The sequence below is a fragment of the Poeciliopsis prolifica genome, unplaced genomic scaffold (genome assembly GCF_027474105.1).
Source record: "Poeciliopsis prolifica strain line A6 unplaced genomic scaffold, Auburn_PproV2 SCAFFOLD043, whole genome shotgun sequence".
NCBI classification, from domain to species: Eukaryota; Metazoa; Chordata; class Actinopteri; order Cyprinodontiformes; family Poeciliidae; genus Poeciliopsis; species Poeciliopsis prolifica.
Genome location: NW_026562418.1, coordinates 1036009 through 1060066, shown reverse-complemented (window position 1 = coordinate 1060066; position 24058 = coordinate 1036009). Strand labels below are relative to the sequence as shown.

General features: G+C 42.6%; 1 protein-coding gene across 1 annotated transcript; it reads left to right on the top strand.

The window, feature by feature from the left end:
- The first annotated feature begins 1910 nt into the window (after positions 1-1910).
- Positions 1911-22420, top strand: LOC129376299 (SNF-related serine/threonine-protein kinase-like). The gene is made up of 8 exons (XM_055055884.1): positions 1911-2145; positions 7143-7517; positions 7973-8191; positions 10098-10344; positions 16838-16979; positions 18464-18676; positions 18837-18971; positions 19670-22420. Exons 2-8 carry the CDS (start codon positions 7395-7397, stop codon positions 20976-20978), a joined length of 2388 nt encoding a protein of 795 aa, XP_054911859.1. The 5' UTR covers positions 1911-2145; positions 7143-7394; the 3' UTR covers positions 20979-22420.
- Positions 22421-24058: the final 1638 nt, after the last annotated feature.

The following is a 24058-nucleotide window of genomic DNA, read 5'->3' as shown; positions in this document are numbered from 1 at the left end:
CACCGTTAGCCAGCCGTCGACTGCCGTATAAACAAATTAAGAAGATAACCTGGATGAACTGACCAGAGAGGTCAGAGGCTGTTTGAATCCAATCACCGTGTTTTCACACACCTGAGCAACAGCATTTAATTCATGTCACCTTCACGCTGTGAGCGAGTTTTAGAGCAGAGTCTTAAATGAACAGAGGTCAGGTGGAGAGAAGAAGTGGGCTTAAGTTAAATCTGTTCATCATCAGGGTAGATAAACGCGCTGCTTTCTGTGCGTAGCTCTGACGTTTCAGCTCACGGCGCTGTCATTCATGGGCACCAAACCGGAAACGGTAACGATTATTCTTTCAAGATAAAAGCGCAGAGTCTGAGTCAGCTTTACTGCACAATATTCATGTTAGCGTTTTATCCAGTTCTAATTGGGTTCTATTTGCATCCCCTTTATTCTAACATGTATATAAAATTAAGTAGTTTTATTTTGAATAATTGCTCATGAAGTATTACATGTATTTCATTTATTATTGTTTCATCACCTGTTACTGTGTGGGATTGCTTGGCAGTTGGGATTTTTCCTCCGAAATTACTGTACTGCATTGTAGATGGGCAGAATGGGCGAGAAATTGGTTGTTTGAGTGAGTTTGACAGGTGATAAATTGTGATGGTTAGATGTCTGGATCAGAGCATCTTCAGAACTGCAGCTCTTGCTGTTTTGAGGATATTGGGCTGGTGTTCCCAGTCCGCTGTGGTCAATGTCTATGAAAAGAGACCCAGGGCGGGAACACCGATGACTCAGCGACTCAGGATCGTGGGAAGCCAAGGCTCATTGATGGATGTGGGAAGTAAAATCGGACCCGGGCTAATAGATGAGCTACTGTCACCCATACTGCTGATGAAGTTAATGCTGGTTCTGGAAGAAAGGCAAGTGGTCATAATAGTAACCCTGATTGATGGATATGTTGTCTTATGAGCAGCTATCAACTGATGCATGATAGGTTCAATAGATCCCCTGGGCTTTAGCTCCATACTGTTCCTAAAAGTGTACAATCACATCATAATTTTCAAATACTGAAATATTGTCTTTATTCATAAAATTCTTAAAACAATATTTAGTGCAATATCTAGGCCTTTGAGTTTAATATGAAGTACAATGTTTTAAAAACACAAATTTAATAGAAAAAAAGGAAAGGAAAATAAGTATTTTTTGCCCCTCCCTACACCCGCAAAATAAATTTCTGCCCCCGTTTGCTAAAGTCTGACTCAACCTTTTCTCATCTTAACATTGTTTTTCTGTCAGTGGACATTATATGTACAAATATCAGGAGAGCATGACGATATCCGCCGTACGTAAAATGTATCCGAGGTGTCCAGGTGCATGACTTTGTTTTTTCCTTCCAACATTTTTTTTTCCACTTTCAAAACTGAAAAAGAAATGCTTAAAAAAAAAAGAAATCAAAATAAAGTTATGTTTGCGAAACACAATGATTTGGATAACTTTCTTGATGAAAATTGAAATATATATATATATATATATATATATATATATATATATATATATATATATATATATATATATATATATATAAATTATTTTTCTATTTTTTTGCAGAACGGGTCTTGTTAGTGTAGTTGAAAGAGAAAAGGGGGCTGAAGAGAAGTAGTTTGCCCAGAGCACCAATAATAACAGAACCGGCTCTGCTTTAAGAATAGTTTGAGATTGAAGACAAAAAAAAATCTTGTGGATCTGAGATAATTGCTGATATAAATTTAAGATGCTTAGTGTTTATTATTATTATTATTATTTATTTTTATTTCTGACAGCTAAATTAAATCAACAACAGCAGCCTGAGTCCTTTTATTTTGAAAGCCTGGAGCTCCGCATCATCCTGCTACCTGTGTTTACTTGGCGCAGCTAATAGCGCCAGAGCGAAAGGGAAACAGAGGGCTGGAGTTGACGGAGTGGTGACAGATGAACTCCGGACCTTCCGCCGGTCCTCTCGGCGTAAGAGGCAGCAGTGTGTTGAACTGAGCGGTGACGGATATCAACCTGGTTTAAAAAAAATAAAAAGAAGAAAAAGAGAGCGTCCGACAGCCGCGCGCAATCCCGCAGCACTGAAATGGACCAGATTGGACGCCTGGCGCTGCTTCGGATTCCTCTGTGGTGAGTCGGGCTGGTTCTTGGTGGGAGGATGCAGGCAGGTGGAATCCGGGGTGTTTGGTGTAAAGTTGTGGTTCTGATGGATCGCGTGTGTTAGTTTGATGCATCATGTTGCAGCGCTGGCCGATGTGCCGTTTGGCGCAGGCTGCTGCTGCTGCTGCTCTTGCGCTGTCATGTTGTTGTGGATGCAGCCAGCAGGCGTGTTGACAGCAGCAGATTTCATGTGCATCCACATACTCTACATTCAATGTATAAGTCTGGACACTGATCTAATCTGGATGCACAGTATTATAGATAAATCATACCCATGACGCTCTATCTATGCTGAGGGAGCTTTACTACACTTGCATGCAGAACGAGGACAACATTGTTCAGGCGACGCTTGTATTAAATTAATATGTAGATCACCATACACAATTATTTAAGGTTCTATTGTGTGTAAAGGAAAACATGACACACTAAATGTTTTTGGGGTTTTTTACCCTTGTGCAGATATCATATACCTCACCTATCAGATCATAAAATATCCTGATGCAACATTCATGTCTACAGTGACATTAAGAAAGCTGTAAAAAATTGAGCAGCACTTAAACCAAGCTAAAAATGTTCTGGTTGAAACCAAAAAGATGCAGCGATTCCTTCTTCCATTGCAATAATTAAACATCTCGATTACTTCCTGTATAACGTTGAAACAATTTCTTGTTGATTTGCTTCTGCAGAATGTTCTGTCTTTTAACGATTTTGCAACACAAGATGATTTTGGCCGGTTAAGCAGCAAATCCGAAGTTGCCGTCTTAACAGGCGCCTGGCAAGAAATGGAGTTACTTTAAGAAGACGGACGTTGCCACCCCAATGCTAGTCACGTGTCTCACATGAAGCAAGTCAAATTAGTCTTCTTCGTTTAGAATAGATTTCTTCTTTTGTCCAGCTGACAGACAGTGTGCAGCAGCCTGTAGAGGTTGTGTGACTCTGCATTACTTTTGTCATCCTCTTTGATGGAAAAAAAGGACTCCAAACTGCATAACACAAGGAGTAGTTGTTCATCGTTTTGGAAGAGTGTAACTTTTTCAAATCTCGATAAGCTGAAGCTTGAAAAAAAAAGAAGAAAGGAATTTGTAAGATTCGATGGAACAGATTCAAAACGTCTGTATGCACCAGGTTGCAACATGCTTCTAGAGAAAACGTTAAAATTCCCCCCCGGGCCTTTTCCAACCGCCACCTGGAGCGTGCAGCCGCATCTTCCATCAGAGGTTTGACTGTTCACTCTGTCTGCCGTTGACTGAGCAGACAAAAGAAGCAGTGAGAAAGAAATGACTGCAACCGACATCTCAACTTTTCTTCCTTCTTTTTTTTTTCTTTAGCCCAACCACCATTTTTGTCACGATGACGACATTTTCTGGACAATAAATTGTCCCAGAAGTTATCCCGATGAACGATAATATTGTTGCTTTTGAGACCATTTTCAAATATTATAGTTCTGTTGGCGTAATAACCCAAGAACACATTTTTGAAGATCAATAACCTTTACAGTCTAATGATCATTTGACTATTTATCCAAAATAGATAACCAAAACATCAGAAATAACAAATAAAATGATGACATGTCTGTAAACAAAATTGTCCTTCAAAAATGAGCTACTTGAGAGAAAAGCACCAGGCTGAAGACCAATTTTGGTAGAAAAAAGAAAAACAACAAATCAAGGAAATGGAAATGATGGAGCTGGTTTTAATTTATCATTGCGATCAATTGATTAATTGATTTATGACTTATTGCAAGAGGCCTAATCACCTGTCATTCCTCAAGTCTTGCCGTCCTGGGTGGAGAGCCATGTCGTCCACATCAAAATCGACCACCATGTTTGATAATTTGGCGGTCTTCTACCTTCATCGCACAAAAGACATAAAATATCTGAGCTATAAGGGGTTCTGTCTCATTAACAGGAGTTTAATTCATAGGAAAGGTAAATTATTTAGGTACACATCCAGGTATTTATCTGTTGCTAAAAGTGATCCGTATTTTAGTTTTTCCTTGGCTGCTCTGAAGCAACATTTCTGGGATGTTTCATCACCTGGGTGTTAAAGTTTCTGCCTATATGCCTAACTAATTAACAGTCAGATCGCGCTCTTATCTGGGATTCATCGGATCTGTGGGAACGGTGCAGCTATTAAAACAGGTCTTTGACCTCAGATGCAGATACGTGTATCTCCCTGAACACACACACACACACACACACACACACCACACACACACACACACACACACACACACACACACACACACACACACACTCACACACAGACACACAACTTACTTTGTAAATCAATACACCACCGGCTAACTCCAACGTGTTATGCAACCAACACTGAGGCGAGCGCGGCCTTTGAATAGACGTGTCACAAAAGCCTAGCAGTGCGTATTTAACAATTCCTAAGCTCATTCTTAGTTTGCAGATTTGTCAATCGGTTGCTCTGAGCCAATCAAGTGATTAAACACTCCCTGTTTAGGCCAATAAGGAGTCTGGATTTAGACCCGCAGATCAGCCATTTGCGGATAATTAGCGGGTTTGACTCAGGGCAGCTCGGCCGCCGAGCGCTGCACAGCAGCAGGCATTGATCTCACCTGGCCTGCCCCATCATCAGCACTCTGAGTGTGTGTGTGTTTTATCCTCTCATTGCCTCGGTTACTGGAAAAATCAACACGCTTTTGATTGGCCCGGTCGAAGCGAGAGAGAGGGGGTATAAAAGTTGTTTTTTGACTTTTCTCTCAACGTGTGTTTGTCTGCATGATGTTTGGTTGGAAAACTGACAAGCTCTTTTTCTCACAGTTACAGTTTTCCAGTTTTGGCTGTAGAATGCTTTCCGAGCCTTTTATAGTTTCCTTTGAGCAACCACAAGTTTCCATATAACCACAGATGTCGGATATTTCTTCATTACAAGTTACGCTCATAGGTGTGCGCCCTTGGCAACCTTTATTTAGTTTTATGTTGTCTTCCTCGCGAAGCCCGTCGAAAAACGGGGCACGCCTCGGAAAGCATCACCTCCCTGGAATGTCCCTCGCTGGTACATTTTGTGTTTCGTGCTGCAAGTTTTGTTCTTGGCACGCAGGTAAATTCCTGGACGTGGAATGGCATCCTTGCCTGCAGGGTTTTTCTTTTTCTTTTTCTTTGTTTCACAATCAGAGTGACGAAGTCACATGCCGCACGACCGGAGAGCATGAATGAACCGAGCGAAAGGTTAGAAATGAGCAAGGCACGCAGCGACTCAAAAGAACACGGCGTTGAGTCACTGCTGGGAGGAAATCTGTGTTCATGCAACTTAGGAAAGAAAAACAGCTGATGAGACATGGAGATGATTGCTCGTTTTCAAAGGAGTATAACAAAGCAACAATTGGATTAATGATCCGGTCTGTCACGATAGCAAATTTTTTCTGGACGATAAATTGTTCCAGAAGTTATCGCGATAAATGATAATATTGCTGTTTTTGAGACCATTTTAAAGTGACATAAAGATAATGGCAAAATTAAATTGCAAGAGCACATTCTCAATGATCAGAACAATTCTAATGAACATTTAACACAGAAACTGGAAGACATTTTAAAACCCAAAATAAATAAACAATACAACAAAGAAGATGAATTTTGAAGTCTTTGTAAATTAAATTGTCCTTTAAAAGAAAAGGGGGCTGGTTGAGACCAAAGCACCAAACTGAAGACTTTTATCAGTTTGGTAGAAAGAGAGAAAAAAAACAGGTAAACGATAAATCACAGCAAAGGAAGTAACTGAGTTTGTTTTAAGTTGTCATGCGATTAAAACGGTGTGAGATGTTTTCCAGAAAAGTAGACTTAGAAGATTAGACTGGAGCGGAATAATTTCTGTGAGTTGACGTCAATTCTCTTAAAACTTTTTATTATTGCTAACCACTTTATTATTTCAGTTCAGCTTTTCAGAATTACATCAGGACGACTTATGTAGAACTTTGACTTTCACACAACATCAGTGTTGCATCCATATAAGGCTGTTTGCAGAAGAGGGCAGTTCATCAGATGATAAAAGAGAAAAAAGTGCAGAAATGAGGGGATGTGGAATCTGCTGATGAGTTTTAACATACAGGTTCAAATTTATCATAACACGTAGAAGAAAGGCAATAGTGGTAAACAATCCATGTTTGTACCATGTACATTCGTTTACCAGTATAAACCTTTTTCACCAATTGGTTCATTTGAGGCATTTATAGTTTTGGTTTCCTTCCCCAACCTGATGGCTAGACATCACTCGCCTTTGATAACTGCTTGTGTTTTGGTTTTCCACTTCACATGCCGTTCAATCAATCTAGAAATTAAACTTCAAATGAACGTATGTGGAGTTTTCAGGTTGATGTATGTCATGACTTTACGCGGTGTTTTAACAGGCCTTCCTGGTCTGGACAGCCAGTTTTTGAAGACTTTACCTCAAGCCAAACATGTTTTTATTATTATTTCGCATAAATAACAGGTAATATTTGTGGTAAAATATGGTTGTTGGGATTCTGGTTTAAATTGACCAAACCAGGTCACTGATCCCAGGACCTGGTTTGGTAAGAGCCATAGATGCAAATTACACAAGACTAAAAATGTTTCCCCAGGTGTTAAAGACTCAGTTTTATTTATTATCAGTCTTGAATAAAACCTTATTATAAAAATGTTTATAGTACAGAGTCATCTGCATATTAAGTGAACTTAAGCTAAGGTTATTTGATCTAAAATTTATTTTTAAATACACATTTTTATTACTGTGTGCGGGTCAAGAAAGTTAAACTTATAGTTTTAAAGAATAAATGACCAGACATGATTTTTTTAACAGATTAGCTCTAGTTGAATAGCTGTACACTTCTGTACTTTGAGTGAAAAATCACTCATTAGAAATCAAGATCTTAGCTAGATCACGTTTGTTCTGGTGCTTACTCTCACATTTGGGGTGAAGTGAGTTTTAATATTTTTCCTTTTTACTTTCCTCCCCCTCAGATCACGACTTGATGGGACTGAGTTAAGCCGATTTCTAGCGGCACAACAACAACACAAGCCTGGATATTTAGCGCAACCAGGGCGATCCCTGTCATTCCTTAGACTCTGCACGACTACCTCAAGACACGGGAACAAAACAAAAGCTCCCAAAGCAACTTCATCTAACTTAAACGACTCAGGAGAAATGGAGAAGTGACAGCTGAAGACCAGCAGGCAACAAAAGGCTGATCCTTCCACCAGTCTGCCCGAGACATGTCAGGGCTGAAGCGCCATCATGACGGGAAGGTCGCCGGACTGTACGATCTCGATAAGACGCTGGGCCGAGGGCACTTCGCAGTGGTCAAGTTGGCACGACATGTCTTCACCGGAGAGAAGGTATGCTTGTACATGAAGCACGTGAAGGTGGATCGCTTTGTTCCAAAGAGCGTCATTTAGGGAAACTAGCTGCGCTTGCATTACAAATGTGAGCAAATATATTTGTTGGAAAAACCCAATTTCCTAATTGTGGCGTTTCCATTAAATAACAAATGCAATTAAAACCACACGTGAATAAGCTCGTTCATACAATACGTCACTAAATGTCACGACAACAACAAACAGTTACATGATATATATTCATAATTCAGCCATGGCGACAAGCCCCTTTTACTCGGGAGCGACTACGTATGCGGCGTTTTGGCGAAATTGTAGGTGGGCATTTGAGACCAAAGTTATGGATTCATAAACACGAACAAACCATCGTCTCCCTCCTAATACTTCCTGCCATCATTGTCGTCTGTCCTGCACACGTGTAGTCTGTTTCTTTACTTTTCCTTCTGACTCTCCTCCAGGTTGCAGTGAAAGTCATAGACAAGACCAAGCTGGACCCAGTAGCACGGGGCCACCTGTTCCAGGAGGTCAGATGCATGAAAATGGTCCAGCACCCCAACGTGGTGCGCCTTTACGAGGTCATCGACACGGCCACCAAGCTCTACCTCATTCTCGAGCTGGGTGACGGGGGAGACATGTACGACTGCATCATGAAGCACGACGGAGGCCTCAGTGAAGAGGTGAGAGGGAGGGAGAGGATGGACGGCGCTGGACTATGTGCTTACCAAGAGCTCGTCAATCTATTAGCCACTGTTTGCCTGTCATGTCGTCATCTGACCTTGGACTTGCCTCAAGAGAATTAAGAGTGATGAAAAAAAAGTTCAAAATTAATACTCGTTACCTTGGGACAGGATGAGAATCTGCAAATGGGAATTGGGATGGATTAAAATCCCGTGTTTGAAGTGAGCAATGTTTTGGTTGAAGGCAGTGCAACAAAGTTCAAGGTTTGTCTGGCGCTCATGTTATTGTGCAGACAGATCCTCTGAAGTTCATTAGTTTAAGACCCCCCCGGGGTAAGTCTGTGGCATTTAGCATTGAAGCACTGCAAGTCAGGGCAACAGAAAGGGACGAGTTGTTCAGTTGTAATAGTCTGTAGTTGAACCGTTTCTTCTTATTGAGGTATCCAGTGCCTTGATTCTACTTTGAAATACTTTGCTTTCTTGGCATGTGAGAACAGAGTTACAATTTAAAAAGTACATTTTATTGTTTCTTTGAGTTTGGAGTGAAATGAATTGGGTTTTAATAAAGGTATATTGTGCCAGTCATATGTTTTTAGTTCGATAATACTGCTGAAGGAACATGTTTTAGCTTCTTCCTCTTTATGGGCAGCTAAGCCCACTTTCCTCTGACTGGCTAACGGCCAGAAGCCTGCTGCAGTTCTCCACAGAGCCCCATTCGCTGTGCTCCCATTACACTCTAGGTATGCTGTACTCGGAGTCTGCGGCCATATAAAGAATTCCTGTACTAGCTGACATTAGCATGGAATGAAGTTGGGGGGAAAAAAAACCCATAGCTGTAAACCTAATACTTAAAGCAGTCCTGACACTTTTATCTGAGGTGGTGGAAACTTTCTCATTGCATAAAGTTATTTAAAACCTCCACTATACTTTCCTCATGCTATCTTTGGACTGGGTTAGCTGTTTCTCACCTAGATGTTCTGCTATTTTAGCAAAGTAATAAAAACTACGACTTGTTTCTACATTCTGATAGTTATTTTTTTTACTGTTAAATTTGGAACAGCACACATTACTTCCAAAAGTACAATTCTTCTTTTTTAGATTTGTGATTAAATGTTTCTCATGCTAACAGATCCATAGCTAGTTAGCAGGTTTTCTCTGTTCTTACTGTGTGTTTTGCAGCAGGTCAAAAGTCAGACAGATTTTTAATATTTTAATGTCACACATGTTTTTCTCTGACATCAGTTAATTTACATATATTTACTTGTAACTTCTCCCAAAATTTCGCCGCGTGCTAGCTTGATTCCCACCGAGCTACTTCAGCAACGTGAACGCAACAAATCTGGTGTCTACAAATCCACATACAGAAAGTGGCTAACTTTAGCATTTGTTAGTATGAAATTATCTTCTTGACCCTATGTTTTCCACTTTCAACAGCTTTTAAAGGATGCTTGACTTAATTACTAAGGAGCTGCTCATTGAAAATAAAACATGCTGCTGAGCATATTTTATTTTCTGTTCTGACATGTTGTTTCTGAAGCAAGAAATACTATGAAGGAAATCTTTTGCTAGCCGACATTAGCTTCAAATAATGATGGGAAAAATTCCTAAACATCAAACTGAGCTGTTCTGACGTGTATTTGGCGGAGATACTTTTTACAATTAATTATGATTAAAATGACAACCTTCCTTTTTCAACCAAAGCTTGTTTTTTTTCCACACCATCATGTTGCGTAGGCATAATGACTGTGACACACTGTGTACATCCTAACCAGGCTAAACGGCTAATGGCTATTATCTGTTTTTATAGCATGTTTTGGGGGGTTGAAATGCCCACCGAGTAAACCGAAAGTGCATCCATGAAACCACATTTCTGACTGTTTCTCCCTCATCTCTCATCTTTTTCAAGGTGGCCAAGTGCTACTTTGCCCAAATCGTCCACGCCATCTCCTACTGCCACCGGCTCCACGTGGTTCACAGGGACCTGAAGCCTGAAAATGTTGTTTTCTTCGAGAAGCAGGGCGTCGTCAAGCTCACCGACTTCGGCTTCAGCAACCGCTTCCAGCCCGGAAAGACGCTGAACACGTCCTGCGGCTCGCTGGCTTACTCTGCTCCTGAGATACTGCTGGGGGACGAGTACGATGCTCCGGCAGTCGGTGAGTACGCAGTGGGAAGGACGCCATTCTGATTCCAGCAGCCATTGGAATCAGTTGTTGCTGATGCTAAAAATAAAAAATAAAAGTAAAGCAATGGATTTTCTCTTAAATGACCCAGAGTAATAGCGTTGACCACAATGTTTGACCTTTTCCACTTTATGGATGGACTCTGCTGACTACTTTGGCCTCCTGGCAGCTTATCAACCAGCTGATAAAAGGGACGGCGGTGCTCAATATCCAGAATGTGCAAGTTGCAGCTTAGAAAGCAGATGATCAGCAACAATGCAGCCCTACACCTGTGATCTATTTTTGTTTGTATTTTGCCTTAATTAACAGTATTGGCCCTTCCACCGATAACAATATATTTACCTACTCGGGATAAAGCAGATTTCCTCACCGTTCTTTACTTCTCCATGCACCTGAAGCAGCTTCGTAGGCATCGTTTCCACCGCAAGACGCATCTCTCCCAAAGATAGCAAGCATTTGGGTATCAAATGAAATCGTAATGAGAAACCAAATCAAAACCGAGGCATCGCAGACCCCTCTTTCTCTACTAGGGGAGAGAAAGAGGTGCAAGGAACAAGAGGGAAGGAGACAGAGCGAGAAGAGGCGTCAGCAGTTCTTGTGTCTGCCCAGAGGCCACTGCGTCAGAGCAAATGCAGGGGAAAGAAAAGGCAGCAGCAAGAGAGAAGCAGTTTCTGTGTTTCTGACTGAGTGGATTTGCTGTGGCTATTTCCATCTGTCTTTCTCTCTCTCCCTTTTTGCCGAGCATCTTCCATATTCCAAAAAGTAGAGTAATCATAGGGCTCTTTGGTTGGATGTGTGCGCTCCGTCTGAGGACTTGTTTGTGTATACCGTCAGTGCACGAATGTGTGTATGTGTTCTGTGCTTTGGAGCAGCTGCGTCGCCCCTGAGTTATTGTTCATTCGGCTGAGATGATGATGTTTTGATTGTTGGGATTATCCGCCCAGCCGGCATGTAATATCGTGCCCCGCCGTAGCGGCGGCTAAAGCCGCTGATGCAGAGCAGTCTGGACGGAGGCCGGCGGTCCTGACATTTAAGAGGCTCCCGGTTACCTGTTGGTGGGTTACAAGCAACAACGCTGACAGATCCGCAGGACGCCGAGGTTCCTCTCAAGTCACGCCAAGTGGCACAGAGCCCAGTTAGTAGGAGAGATAAAGAGGCTGTTAACACTCAGGCTGTATCGGGCCGGCCTCGCTCGGAGGTTGTCGGTCGGGTAAGGAATGCCTTGAGAACACGAGATAATTCGACCAGGAGTTTATGTAACAGAGTGGTTAATAAGTCACAGCTCAAGAATCCAATAAAAAAACAAAAACGCAGAAGTAGTGACGCAAGTCAAATTGCTGCCACCCTTTCACACAGATAATTTCCCATATACCTTCAATTTCAGTGCATTTATTCAGTTGAGGGGAAAGAAATGCCACATTAGGAAATTAATTGTTTTTCACTAACAAACTTGGGGGGAAAAAAACCTATGAAGCTCACTGTTGGAGAACTTAGCTTAGCTTTTTTTCAGTTACCTATTCTCCATAAGAACCAACAGACTTGAGCTTTACAGGGGAGGAAAAAGCTTAGCCTGTCCTGCAATGAGGAACATAACGTTTGTTGAGCTTTACTTAACTTGGCCATTTATTCTCAACTCCCTTCTGTGCTGCTTCTGGGATTTCTCCCAATGAGTTGGATTCCTCCGCTAGAACTTCAACCAGGCCAATCAGTGAGCAGTTGTGAACGATGACGTAGAGAACTGCTCTGTTTTTGAATCGTTTTCTGATCATGGATTTAATTAGCAATGGGAGCAGAGGAAGTGAACAAAGCCACACTTCTAAATATTGAGCAATTAAAGTCTGAGCAAGAGGAATGTTTGAGACATTTTATTACTGGCAAAAATGGCTCTACTCCATTGGGGTTCTGCAAAAGAGTATTGTTGCTTCTTGACTTCTCCGCACATAATTTCCGATAAACTTTATCGCGTCACTTCTTCACGGCTGTCCTAGCTTATTACGTACGTCACGGCCAAATGTCAGCGACTGGCTAAAATCCGGTACGATTGTTTGAAACTTCAACAAAGTCCACGCCTCTGGCAAGCAATCGTTTCTAAACGTTGGAGGGTCCAGACCCTTTGAACGAAGCGACACGTAGAGCAGGAAGCTAGTTTTTACCAGGTAACATTTCACTTTGAATGGAATTTTCCGCGTTGGTCAATCATTTCTAGGAACAAACATTTCAGGTGGATTTGATGCGATAGCAACAGATTGATTTATTTACATACTACTGTCAAGAACAATTTAGATCCCATCATTTTCTTGTTTTCTAAACATCTGGACCATTTTGCTTAAACTGTGTGGTCTCAGGAAATCTATGAAATACCAGGAGGTTTGAAAACCTAATTAAAATTTAGACATTTAAAGAGAAAGAAGACATATTTAGATTCTGTTGAATTTCTTGCTAAAAAAAAAAGAAAATCAGCAATAATTCCCACTCACAAAAATCCGTCTAAAATCGTGTTACTCTGATGTCCTACAGTTTAAAATTGTGTAAACCTTGGCGGGTTATTTTCTAATTTATCTTTTCTCCCCAGTCCTGCAGAGTCCTCTTTTTATTTCTCTGGCCGGATTCCACTCTCACACCTGCGCCGAAATAAATCGATCTCTTAAAAAACTCATAATGAGCAGAGCCCTCTGGTGCTCGCTGATTTTTTATTTTATTTTTATAATTCTAAGATCTTTAAGGAAATTGGGACTGCTGCGCTTTTAAACCCATCAGGAGACAAACTTGGACTCGCTCCAATTAGTGGAAGGATCCAGGAAGGGGAGCGGGGCGTTGTGATGTGACCGCTTTTATTGACTCGCAGTTAAGTAGCAGGTACTGAAGAGCAGCGGCGTTGTCCAATCTTTTTGACAAAACCTAACATTGGGGGACTTTAGTTGCTTCTCGCCTCAGTGATGAGAATTCTTTGTCCTCGTCATGACTTTGTTAAAAGCTTAAGATGCTGTGAATTTTGTCTCGCATCTGCTGATGGCCAGATTGCTGCTAGAGCCGTTCTGTTTTATCATTAGCGGTGGAATCTATTCCATCGTTATTTTATTAATTAGTTGGGAGGTTTTTATCTATGCTTACCTGCTTGATAATTATGCTATTATTCGAGAAGGACTGTCATTCAGTGAGAGCATTTGCAATTCTGTTCTTCTAAAAAAACCTCGAAGGATGTCGGAGATTTGCATTTTTGTGTGTGTGTTTTGTTTTTTTTTTTTTTTTTTTTTTTTTGGTGCGTATGATGTCGGACTGATAAGTGCTTTTTCTCCTCTGATGTTCTCCGCTATGTGGGCTTTCTTTTTGTCTCCGATAAATGGGAAGTTAAATATAGCTCTGCTCCTCCTCTTCGAAAAAGCTCAAGCTGCTCTTAAAAATAATAACTTACCTAATAGCATTCCCAAAGAACACAAGCAAGCCGCATGCATCAGTCACCGTTGTGTTTGTGTATAAAATGGGGGTGTTTTGTGTCATTATGTGTTGCATAATGCAGTGCCAGGCATCAGTTCTATTGGTAGAGATGGTTTAAAAAAAAGAGAAAGAAATCCTAAAATAAAGTCGACATTTATTAAGTAAATGATAATGGCAAAAAGATTTGTTTCTGTCTTTGTCAGGCTACATAAAAGGCTCTTGGTCTTTCAAAGAGTTCAAGATGATCATTTGTTTTTAGGGTTGCACCGATTGTGGTCTTTTGGCCAATCACCGTTTATCGATCTTTTAAAAAGCTGAGTTTGGCTCATCTTCCAAAGGAGCTCCCAATCTTCTGAATGCATTTGCCTAATCAGAGTCTCTGACTGAGTTGTTGCATAATAAGATTTGGCAACTTCAGCAATCCTCAGCACCTGTTCCACTTATAGACGTGCGAAGTTTGTTTGATTTCCTCAACACAGTACAGTTTTTCTTTTTCACGGCGCATGAATGTACAATAAAATCAAAATTCGACAGGAGGAGTTTTATAAGTTATAACCAAGGGAGACAAATATATGTATTCCCCGATCAGCAGGACTGAGGCTGAGTGTTGGTTAAACATATCAGCACACAAAAGCTTATTGTTGTTTATTTCGAGAAGCAGTGTCCTGGGCTGCAGAAAGGAACGTTCACTCTGAGAGCCGTCGACACCCAAGCAGCGTTCATTCAGTCAACCATCTGGTTTCTAAATAAAGTTCCCGAAAGGAAGTCCGAACGAACAGCTGACATAAGTAAATGAGGGGCTTGCCGTTGCTCGGCCACGCTCCCTCCATCAGCAGAATGAGATGCCGCCGCTCGCTCACAGTGGGGCGACACGTTTTCACTCCGACAGATTGGATTCTCCGGCGTGTTCTGGCAAACTGGAGCGAAGCGGAGACGCGCAAAGACAAATCACCGGGGGTCCGAGGATGATAGATCCACGAGGGCCGCTCCCCGTTCAGGCTGCTGCACGTTACAAAAAAAAAAAAAACACACGATTTGTCAAGGGGGATAAATCCGAGTTCTCTTCTGCTTGGTTTTCATTTCCGCCCTCAAGCACGTTTAATGAACAACAACAACAAAAACAGTGCATAGTTGTTTCAGGAGGTTCTTTAGAAACGCACCATAACAGATTTTAAAACATTCGCAGTGATTTAAATGAATGTGCCCCGGGAGCCAGGGGCGGTTCTAGCCTGTTCGGCGCCCGGGGCGAAAAGCGTTCAGCGCCTCCCTGCTTCTTCAACCAACCATGTCACATCGTTTAAATTCCCATCCGCTCTGAGGGTTTCTGAAACACATGGAAGTGTGACACTGTGGGCTGTTTGACTGAAACAGTGAATGAAACAAAAACTATATATGTAACATCTATGATATTGGTACATATAATATCCACAATGGAAGACCATGCAACACTTCTTCGTTTATGGCTTTTTAATATGACCCAGGTTGTATCACAAGATCGTTGCTGTTAGTAACTCTGGTTTCTCTTTCCAGTGTAGTAGTTCAGTTTCAGAAGAATTAACGTCTTGATACTGTAATATTTTCTTGCAGAAAGTCAAATATGTCGTCCTAAGCTGCTAACCGCAAACAACGAAGCTCATGCCGCCCTGGGCCGCTGCCCGGTCTCTCAAACTTTCTTGTTTTTTTTTTTTTCTTTTTGAGCTTACATTGTTGCTTCTTTAATGTCGTCTACATCTAATTCTGTTCCAATCCGTCACTGATTTCCACTGTCACACATTTAAATACAAAACTTTAATAAAATAGATGAAAGTTAGTCAAACCATTATGTTTGATAAGGAGAACATCTGCAACCTAATTCACATTCACCAGAAAGTCTTTCACAGCAATTCGAATGTATCTGTGGAGGCTTTCAGCATATAGATTTTTTTTATGTTTAAATAGCAACCTAGGAAGCAGCACTCTAGTTAATTAAAGCAGGAAGAAATGAAACCCTCCCTCCTTAAATCAGTCGGATTTTGCTGAGAAGGGGCCGAAAAGTCACTGATCGTGCGCTTCTACGGGAGTCGGCGTACGACTGTGTGATATGTGTGTCAGTGGAACGTCCTGCTGACCGGAGCAGCAGCGACAGCCCTGAGCACAGAAAGCTGCGCTGCTGCTGCTTCTTCTTCTTTTAAATAATCAGACTAAAAAGAACTGTTCCATGAAATTAGCATTTGCATGAAGCTCTGAGGGATGAACACGTTAACCCACTTTCCTGACTGCGTGTGTGTGTGTGTGAGTGGGTGTGTGTCCGTACGCGTGTGTTGACATGCGAGTGCGCCGCTGGCTGCAGGCAGCCGTGCAGAGCCTCGTCTTCGCTTAGACAGACGCATCCTGATCAAATGTGCTTCACGCTCCGCTTAAACCCAGGGAGGAGACAGCTCATATATATATATATATATATATATATATATATAACAATGAGATGGGGGTTTTTTGGGGGTGGGGGGGTGGCATATCGAAATTGGTTAACGCAGTCACATGCTCAACAACCGGATGTTACTACTGGCCAAAACCACGAAGAAGACGACAGGAAGTAGTTGGATGATCACAGCATGTTTTTGAACGACTTGATTCACGTCTGATTTTAATTGTGTTTCGTCATTTAATGGAAACACCGCAATTGTAGAATTGTGTTTTTTCAACATCAGACAAAGATTTGCTCACATTTGTAACGGAAACGCAACTACTGTCAATCATTAAAAAAAAGAAAAAGAAAAAAAGAAAGTGAATCGGTCAGAAAGCTGCAATCTGTAATAATCGCCGTATGTTATCTGATGTAAATAAAAAGCAAAGGACACAGAATTTCAGAAGGTCACTTCTTTTGCACAGAGGAAACTGGGTTGACACTCTAGCACCACCTGGTGTCTATCTGAATATTATCTAGGTCACTAACCAGTGAAAACATACATGCCTCACTTTGTGTTTTCTTTCTTTTTAAAAATAACCCTTCTTGCTTCACCTTTGACGGTGTTCCCTCTCCGTGTGTGTGCAGATATCTGGAGTCTGGGGGTCATCCTCTTCATGCTGGTGTGCGGTCAGCCCCCCTTCCAGGAGGCCAACGACAGCGAGACCCTCACCATGATCATGGACTGTAGATACACGGTGCCTCCACACATCTCCCCTGCCTGCAGAAAGTGAGTAATGCCCCGGCAACGCAAACCCACACAGATGGACGGAGCACTCTGCAGGTGCTGCATATTTCATGTTTGGAGATGTGTGAAGGAGGAGAGGAGAGCAGAGGAGCGAAGGGTGCGGCCGTTCTTCGTTGTGTCCTGCTTTTTTCCACCCAGCTGCTGCTGCTGCTGCTGCTCCAGCAGAGATGCGGCGCTGCGTTAAGTGGAACTAATGCGCCCGCTTTCAAATCGCCTCTCTCTTGATGTTTTTTTTTCTTTCTTTCTGCTTTTCTCCCTTTGAGCACAGTGAGGGTTTAATGTCGCATCCAGACAGAAAGAAAGAGTTTCGAGCAGCCGTAACTCGGAACGCGCGTTGTGTTTGGCCTCGACTTTGTTGTTTTGTGTGGATGTTAACGCCATGCTACAAACGGTGGCACTTACCCTGGTTTCCCATAAGGCCTTGGGGAGGGGAGAAACAGGACTTCCTCCTGCTTGTGTGACTGAACAATTTAGCCACGAAGCATCTGCTGGGGTGATGAGCGTATGATTTCATGTTTTAAACCGGGTGAGCAGAAAACACAAATCATAAGAATGCTGGGATAACATTAGGCTTAGCATTAACTGACTCAAAACAGTAGGGTTCAAAGGTTAGTGTATTTGTTCATTTGTTGTATATATAAACTTTTGAACACTCCAATAGCTCTTGTATCTCCTGGGTAGAACTTCAATTTTAAAGATTTAGAGCTTCCAAGTGCTGGATTTTCAAAATTTCTGGATACCTTTAATTTAATAATTCTTGCAAAAGTTTGTATACTTCTTGGACTTTTCAACATTTTGTCATATTATAACTCGCAAATTGGGATTTTTATATGACAGACCAATTCAAGCCGGTGTATAATTGTAAGGCGGAAGGAACACAACATGCAGCTTTCAACATTTGTTTTGCAAGGAAAAATCTGTCATTTAGGGATTTACAATCTGGCTGAAAAACTTACAAGCATTTCAAATCAGTCAAAATCGACAATAATTTATCCGTTTTTGTGGCGTGATATTTCCTGTTTTATCCACAACTTTCGCTCCACAACATTGCTTTTTATTTTTCATTAGTTTCCAGGCAGTAAACCTGAAACTGATGCTGCGAGAGTTGCTCAACACATTGTTGCTAGTCAATCAAAGAGGACTTAATTTGCTGTGAGGTTGAACGACTTTCTTATGCCTGCATCTCCCAGAATGCTGTGCAGTTCTGGGTCAGAATTCAGTGTATATTGATGAATATAGAATATTTTATCAGACGTATTATCTATCAATATTTATTGTGTGTCTATCGCAATATATTTTGTTATTGATTTATTGTCCGACCGAGTTTGATCTTATGGTGGATCTTTTCTAAAGTCCATTTTTTAAAAGTACATTGCGTAAAACTTTATACTATTACCTTATTTTTTTAATTTGGGAATTATGGATTGAAGCTCCGTGATGCTAATCTCCACCGTGCCTCCCTCCAGCCTTATAGGCCACATGCTACAGAGAGACCCAAAGAAACGAGCGACGCTAGAGCAGATCCAGGGCCACGAATGGCTCCAAGGCGTCGACCCCTCCCCGGCCACCAAGCTGTCCACCCCTCTGGTGTCGTACCGCAGCCTATCGGAGGAGGAGCACGGCTCCATCATTCAGCGCATGGTGCTGGGGGGCATCGCCGACAGAGACGCCATAACCGAGTATGTTGTCTCCTTCCTACTGAACCATAAACACGAACACACAAAAATAATCTCCACCAGCCCTCACCCCTAACCTCTTGGGTTGTGGTGGCTATTCAACAAAACAAAACAAAAGAAAAGAAGAAGAAAAAGTTAATATTTTTGTCACTAACTGTCTCAGGGCTCTGGAGTCGAACCAATACAACCACATCACAGCTACCTACTTCCTGTTGGCGGAGAGGATGCTGAGGGACAGGCAGGAGAAAGAGCAGCACAGCCAGACGCGGTCGCCCAGTCCGAGCAAGGCCCAGTTCAGGTAAATGCATACGTCTCACACACACACACACACACACACACACACATTTCTTGAAGCGGACAGGAAGCTGTCAATCTCCAGAAAGTAAATCCGACAGAAGATGGAAAGGCAGAGCTGTTTGCTGAGCGGGGAGTGAAGAGCAGACAGAAAAGAGAAACAGTGAAGAAGAAAAAGCAACGCTGCTTATTCATTTAGAGAGAGATGTGTTGAAGCGTTGACCTTAAATCAGACATAGAAAAGATTTTCATTTAAATTATGATACAGACTTTCTCAATGAAATCATTACAGTTCTTTTATTAGCATCGATGTGTTTGTGAAATTGGCTTAGTAGCAGCTAACCGGCTACTTAGCAAAGTTTAGTAATAATTACCGGTGCTACACCTAATTCTCTGTTAAAGATTAATATTTAAAAATAAGTATGTACATTATTATTATGACTAAAAAAAAGCATCAAATTGAAAATTTCACATTTCCATAAGTAATCTTGAGTTAGCTAAAAGCTGGTACTGGCGCAGTGCTTATTTAGCATTTTCAAACATCAGCTTTGGCAAATATAAAATATATTTTGTAAATACACATTTTTAAGCCGTATTTATAAAAATGAACTCTCTATTCTCTCTAATTATTCATCTGAGATCAACGTAAATAACCTTTCGTGTGTATTTTTCAGTAACATCATCGTGTGCAATCCTTCACAGGCAATCTTGGCCGACCAGAGTAGATGTTCACCAGGAAGTCAGTGACGGGATAGGAGGTCCTGCCATATCCCACCCCGGAGGGCCCCAGTCCCCCGCCCGCAGCGCTGAGAGCCTCCACAAAGGCCCTAGACCTAAAACCGCACTGCTGGACCTCCAGACGCCACCTTCCAGTCAACCGCAGCCTGCACGACAAAATCAGGAGAAGAGTTTGAGGCCCCTGGCGAAGCCCCACTCCAACCCCCTCAGGCTGGGCTCCCTGGGGTCTGTGGGGCCGTGCAAACCACGAAGTCCCAGCCTGTTCAGCGTCGAAGAGGACGAGGAAGAAGAAGGAGCAGAGGATAAATGCTTGCCCCCTTCTGCTCTGCCTTCGCAAGTCGTGCTTCGCTCCAAAGCCTCCTGCTCCTCTGCCTCCATGTCTTCTTCTAGCAATCGTATGACTTCTCGAATGAGCGCTCCGGTTCTAAACCAGATCCATGAGGAGGACAAAGAAGACGACGAAGAGGAGGAAAGTAGGGAATTACGTGGATTTGGTCCTCCTAAACCAAGTCTTAGCCTCAATTTGAACTCTAGGATTCCATCTCCATCGACGCTGATATCCTCTCCTAAGACGCCGACAAACGTCACTTTTACCCCCAGCTCAGAGACGAGTGACGAAGAGACAGGGAGTCATTTTAAACCTCACGCGTTGACTGTGGTGGGACAAGAGGACGACAGGGAAGATAGGAAAGGGGACGGAGAAAAAAGAGGGGCAGGACAGGGGAGCCCGCCCAACTGTGCCAGTCCAGGGTCGGGGTCAGTACAGGGGAAGGGTACGGCCAAAGCAGCCAGTGGGCTGGTGGAGAGCCTAAAACTCATGAGTCTGTGTCTGAGCTCTCAGTTCCACAACCTGACGGGTGGAGGCGGAGGCGGAGGAGGGGGAGGAGGCGGTGGAGGCTCCGGCGCCAGCGTTGGTGTCAGCAGCAGCGTCGGGGCCGACTCCCAGGAACGGCCCATGTGGCGGATGTGCATGGGCGGCTCCACCGGCAGCCTGGACAAAGTGTCGCTGCTCGGCGGGCCGTCGCCAAAGGGGAACCTCTTCCACCAGCCGCCGCTGGGGGACGTGCTGGCGGACCCCCTGCTGGACGGACCCCACTCAGGAACCCTAAGACTGGGGGAGCTGGACTTGGCCCGGGAGAACCACAGGAACATAAAGAACCACGCGCTGCAGATGCCGCTGAACGAGAAGACGCTGTCGGTTAACATTCACCGAGGCCCCAAGGAGGGTCTGCTCTGCACCCCGACCCCACACAGCTGCTGCCAGGTCATTTAGCCCCACGCGGCCGAGTCAGTCACACTCCACCCCCTCTCCCGTTCAAATCACTCCTCTTCCTGCTTTTTATTCAGCTTACAACGACCGGTTGTCGTGAGTTCACGCTGCTTTATTTTATTTCATTTTTTCACTCCCGTTTGGTTTTGATTAACACCTAACGGTGGGTCACTTGAGAGGGAATCCGAACGCCAAAATTGCACATTTGGAGACGTGAAAAGTCTCCACGGAGGAGACGGCGCGGAGGTATGCGAAGCACTTTCAGTAAAATTAAACAGAACACTAAAGGGACGTTTTGACTTGACGGTGTGTTTAATCTGAGTCTTTAAAAATAGAAGCAGATAGAGGAGGAGCTCGAAAGCGCTCCGCTTCTTCACACTTCTTCTACTGTATGTACACAGTGTTCACACCTAGATCACTAAAATAAGCTGACAGCTGAGAGCTGGCGAACTTTAGTAAAATCATGATTTGTGGGGTTTTTTTTACATTTTTTTAAATGTTTTTTTTAGACAATCTTTTATTATCGTAATATTTAACATCCGTTTTCATTTGAACGAGTGAAAAATACAGGGCGAAAACGGATAACGGCACTTAGGCATGACAGAGGCACACAATATATTTTTTATCATTGTTAGATGTTTTATTTATCTTGAACGTGGTCTGCAGAAAGAAAGCGCACACTTTGGTTTCTGTGTTTTGTTGGGGGCTGTTGCTGTTGAATCTCTGCAGATTTTGTACATATGTGAATAGCCTGACAGTACTCCGTCCCTGTAGTATTAACGGTAAAGTCGTATCGCAGTAGAGACCCGAATGCTAGATCCTTGTACACCATTATCCTGTCATTCCTACTGCATCGTCAAGAGCTGTTGTTGTTTTTTTTTTTAACGCTCGCCCACAAAACAAAAACAAAAAAAGAACATTAAGCGGAATTTAAACTTGGCAAAGGCAGCTCTGAGAATTCAAAAGCGACCCTCGATCGCGTGAGGAAGGAGACAAAACAAAAAAAAAAAAATCAAATGAAACTGTGGGCGCAGACACGGACCGCGTCCATCCTGTAGTTCTCCAGGAGCACAGTAGCCACTGCTGTAGCGTATTCCAAGACTACAACGAAAACGGGGCTTTTACAAGAACACACCAACACTGCCCCGCCCACTCAAGTGTTGACCTTTGTAACTGAACGTGTGACCCGCCCCTAGTGGAATATATAAACCGATGACAGTGCATGTGTTTTTGCTGTAGCAACCATCATTTCTTACCCACCAGGTCAACACCACCTGTTGTCTCTACCTAAATAAACGGATAGAAGTGATCACTTTACTGTAACCTCACAGCAATACCAGCAACTGCAAAATGTACAAAGGATGTGCCATAAAAACCTGTCTTAAGCATATTGTACTGTATGTATATGATAGAGATCTATTACAATAAAAATGATGTGAATGATGTCTAAGAGCTGTTGGCTTTTCATCAAGTAAGAGTTCAGTCCTGACAGCTGCAGCAGGGAGTGCTGAGAAAAGTGTGGAAAATTTGAGTGAGGCTCCTCCCCTTTTCCTTCCGTAGCTCCTCCCCCCTCACCAGAGAATTCAAGAAATTGATCATTTCCCTTTGACTTTAGGTTGTTTCTCCGCCATTAGCACAGTACCCTAACCCTATCTTGATCTTGAATGGCGGTTCTTGTTGTGTGGGGTAAAGGTGTGAGAAGCGTATACATAAGCTGATTTACACTACTGTAACACTCCTCCTGGCTCTGGTTGGCTATTTCTGACCAGGAGTGGTGCATTTCTGCAAATGGCAATGGGACAACCCGGAGTAGCTTGAATTTTTTCTTTTTCTTTTTGTCTAGACATAGTGACAGTTTTAACAAATGGGTAAAAAAAATATACATTTTTTTCAAAAGGTTCTACTTACTCTGGCGAACTGTGTGTAAGTTCTATTATTTTCTATCATGGCTCTCACTGGGAGAGACGGCTCCAAGGCATGTGTGAAAAAAACAACTGCTTGTGGTCCCATACCCACCAAACTTGCTCAAAAGCATCTTTGTTTTGATTTGATAGGTTGCATGTTTGGCACATTTTACATATCTGTTTCACATTCTAAAAACAAAAGCTGTTAAACTTACTAACCTGTTTACTGTATAATCAGTGTTTGTCTGCAGATGTCACTCAAATGAATGTGCCAAGCTGAAATATCGCTCTGCATTTCACAATGAAAATTAATTGCAGCATATCTTCTTGTTTGCTCTCCCAGATGCCACCAAATCTCAAAGAGGGGCCCCAAAAGACGTTTGCCCCTGGCCTCATTCAAACGTGGACCAGCCCTGCTTTAGCCACCAACTATTATTACACTGCAAAAAAAAGGAGAAAAAAAAGTTTTATAATTGTAACAACTTATGATGACATTAAGTCGAAATGCTTAAACAGAAAAAAAAAAAAACATTGAATGAGTGCGTCTGTGCGTCTTTTTTTTTTTTTTTTCCTGAATGATTCCGGTGCTTCTCTCCTCAAACACCTAACAGTGGGTTTGAAACAAACAGGGGAGAAGTGAAATCCCTCCAACATCTGGGCTACTGTCCCACATCCGTCAGCTGGGAGGAAATCAGATCAGACCAGATGAGAACTGGCTTACACACACACACACACGCACACACACACTCACAAATCACATGCAGACTCATGATGCCAAGTGCAATCACAGCCCCTACATTAGCAGGGCCACAAAAAAAAGACGTGGGATTAGATGCACACAAAGTGCACAGGCGACAAATTTGTCATGTGGCCTCCAAACTGTGAATGGATCACGGAGGGAAGCGTGTCAGAGACCGGATGTCACGCGCGCACTGAGGCACGTGCTGGACTCGGATCGTCCCATAGGGCTAAAAGCGTCTTGCAGCTGCAAAACACCACAAAATGACCGGATATTTCACGTAAAAACCGTCATTTTCGACACTGACGTCTTACTCGTTGGCAATAATTTAGGTTTCGACTGTTCTGTGCTGTGTTTTTTGTTTCTAATATTCCAACTCCTGATTGGGATGGACATTCTAATTAAAAAAAAACAAATCCTATTTAATGATAGGAAATAAT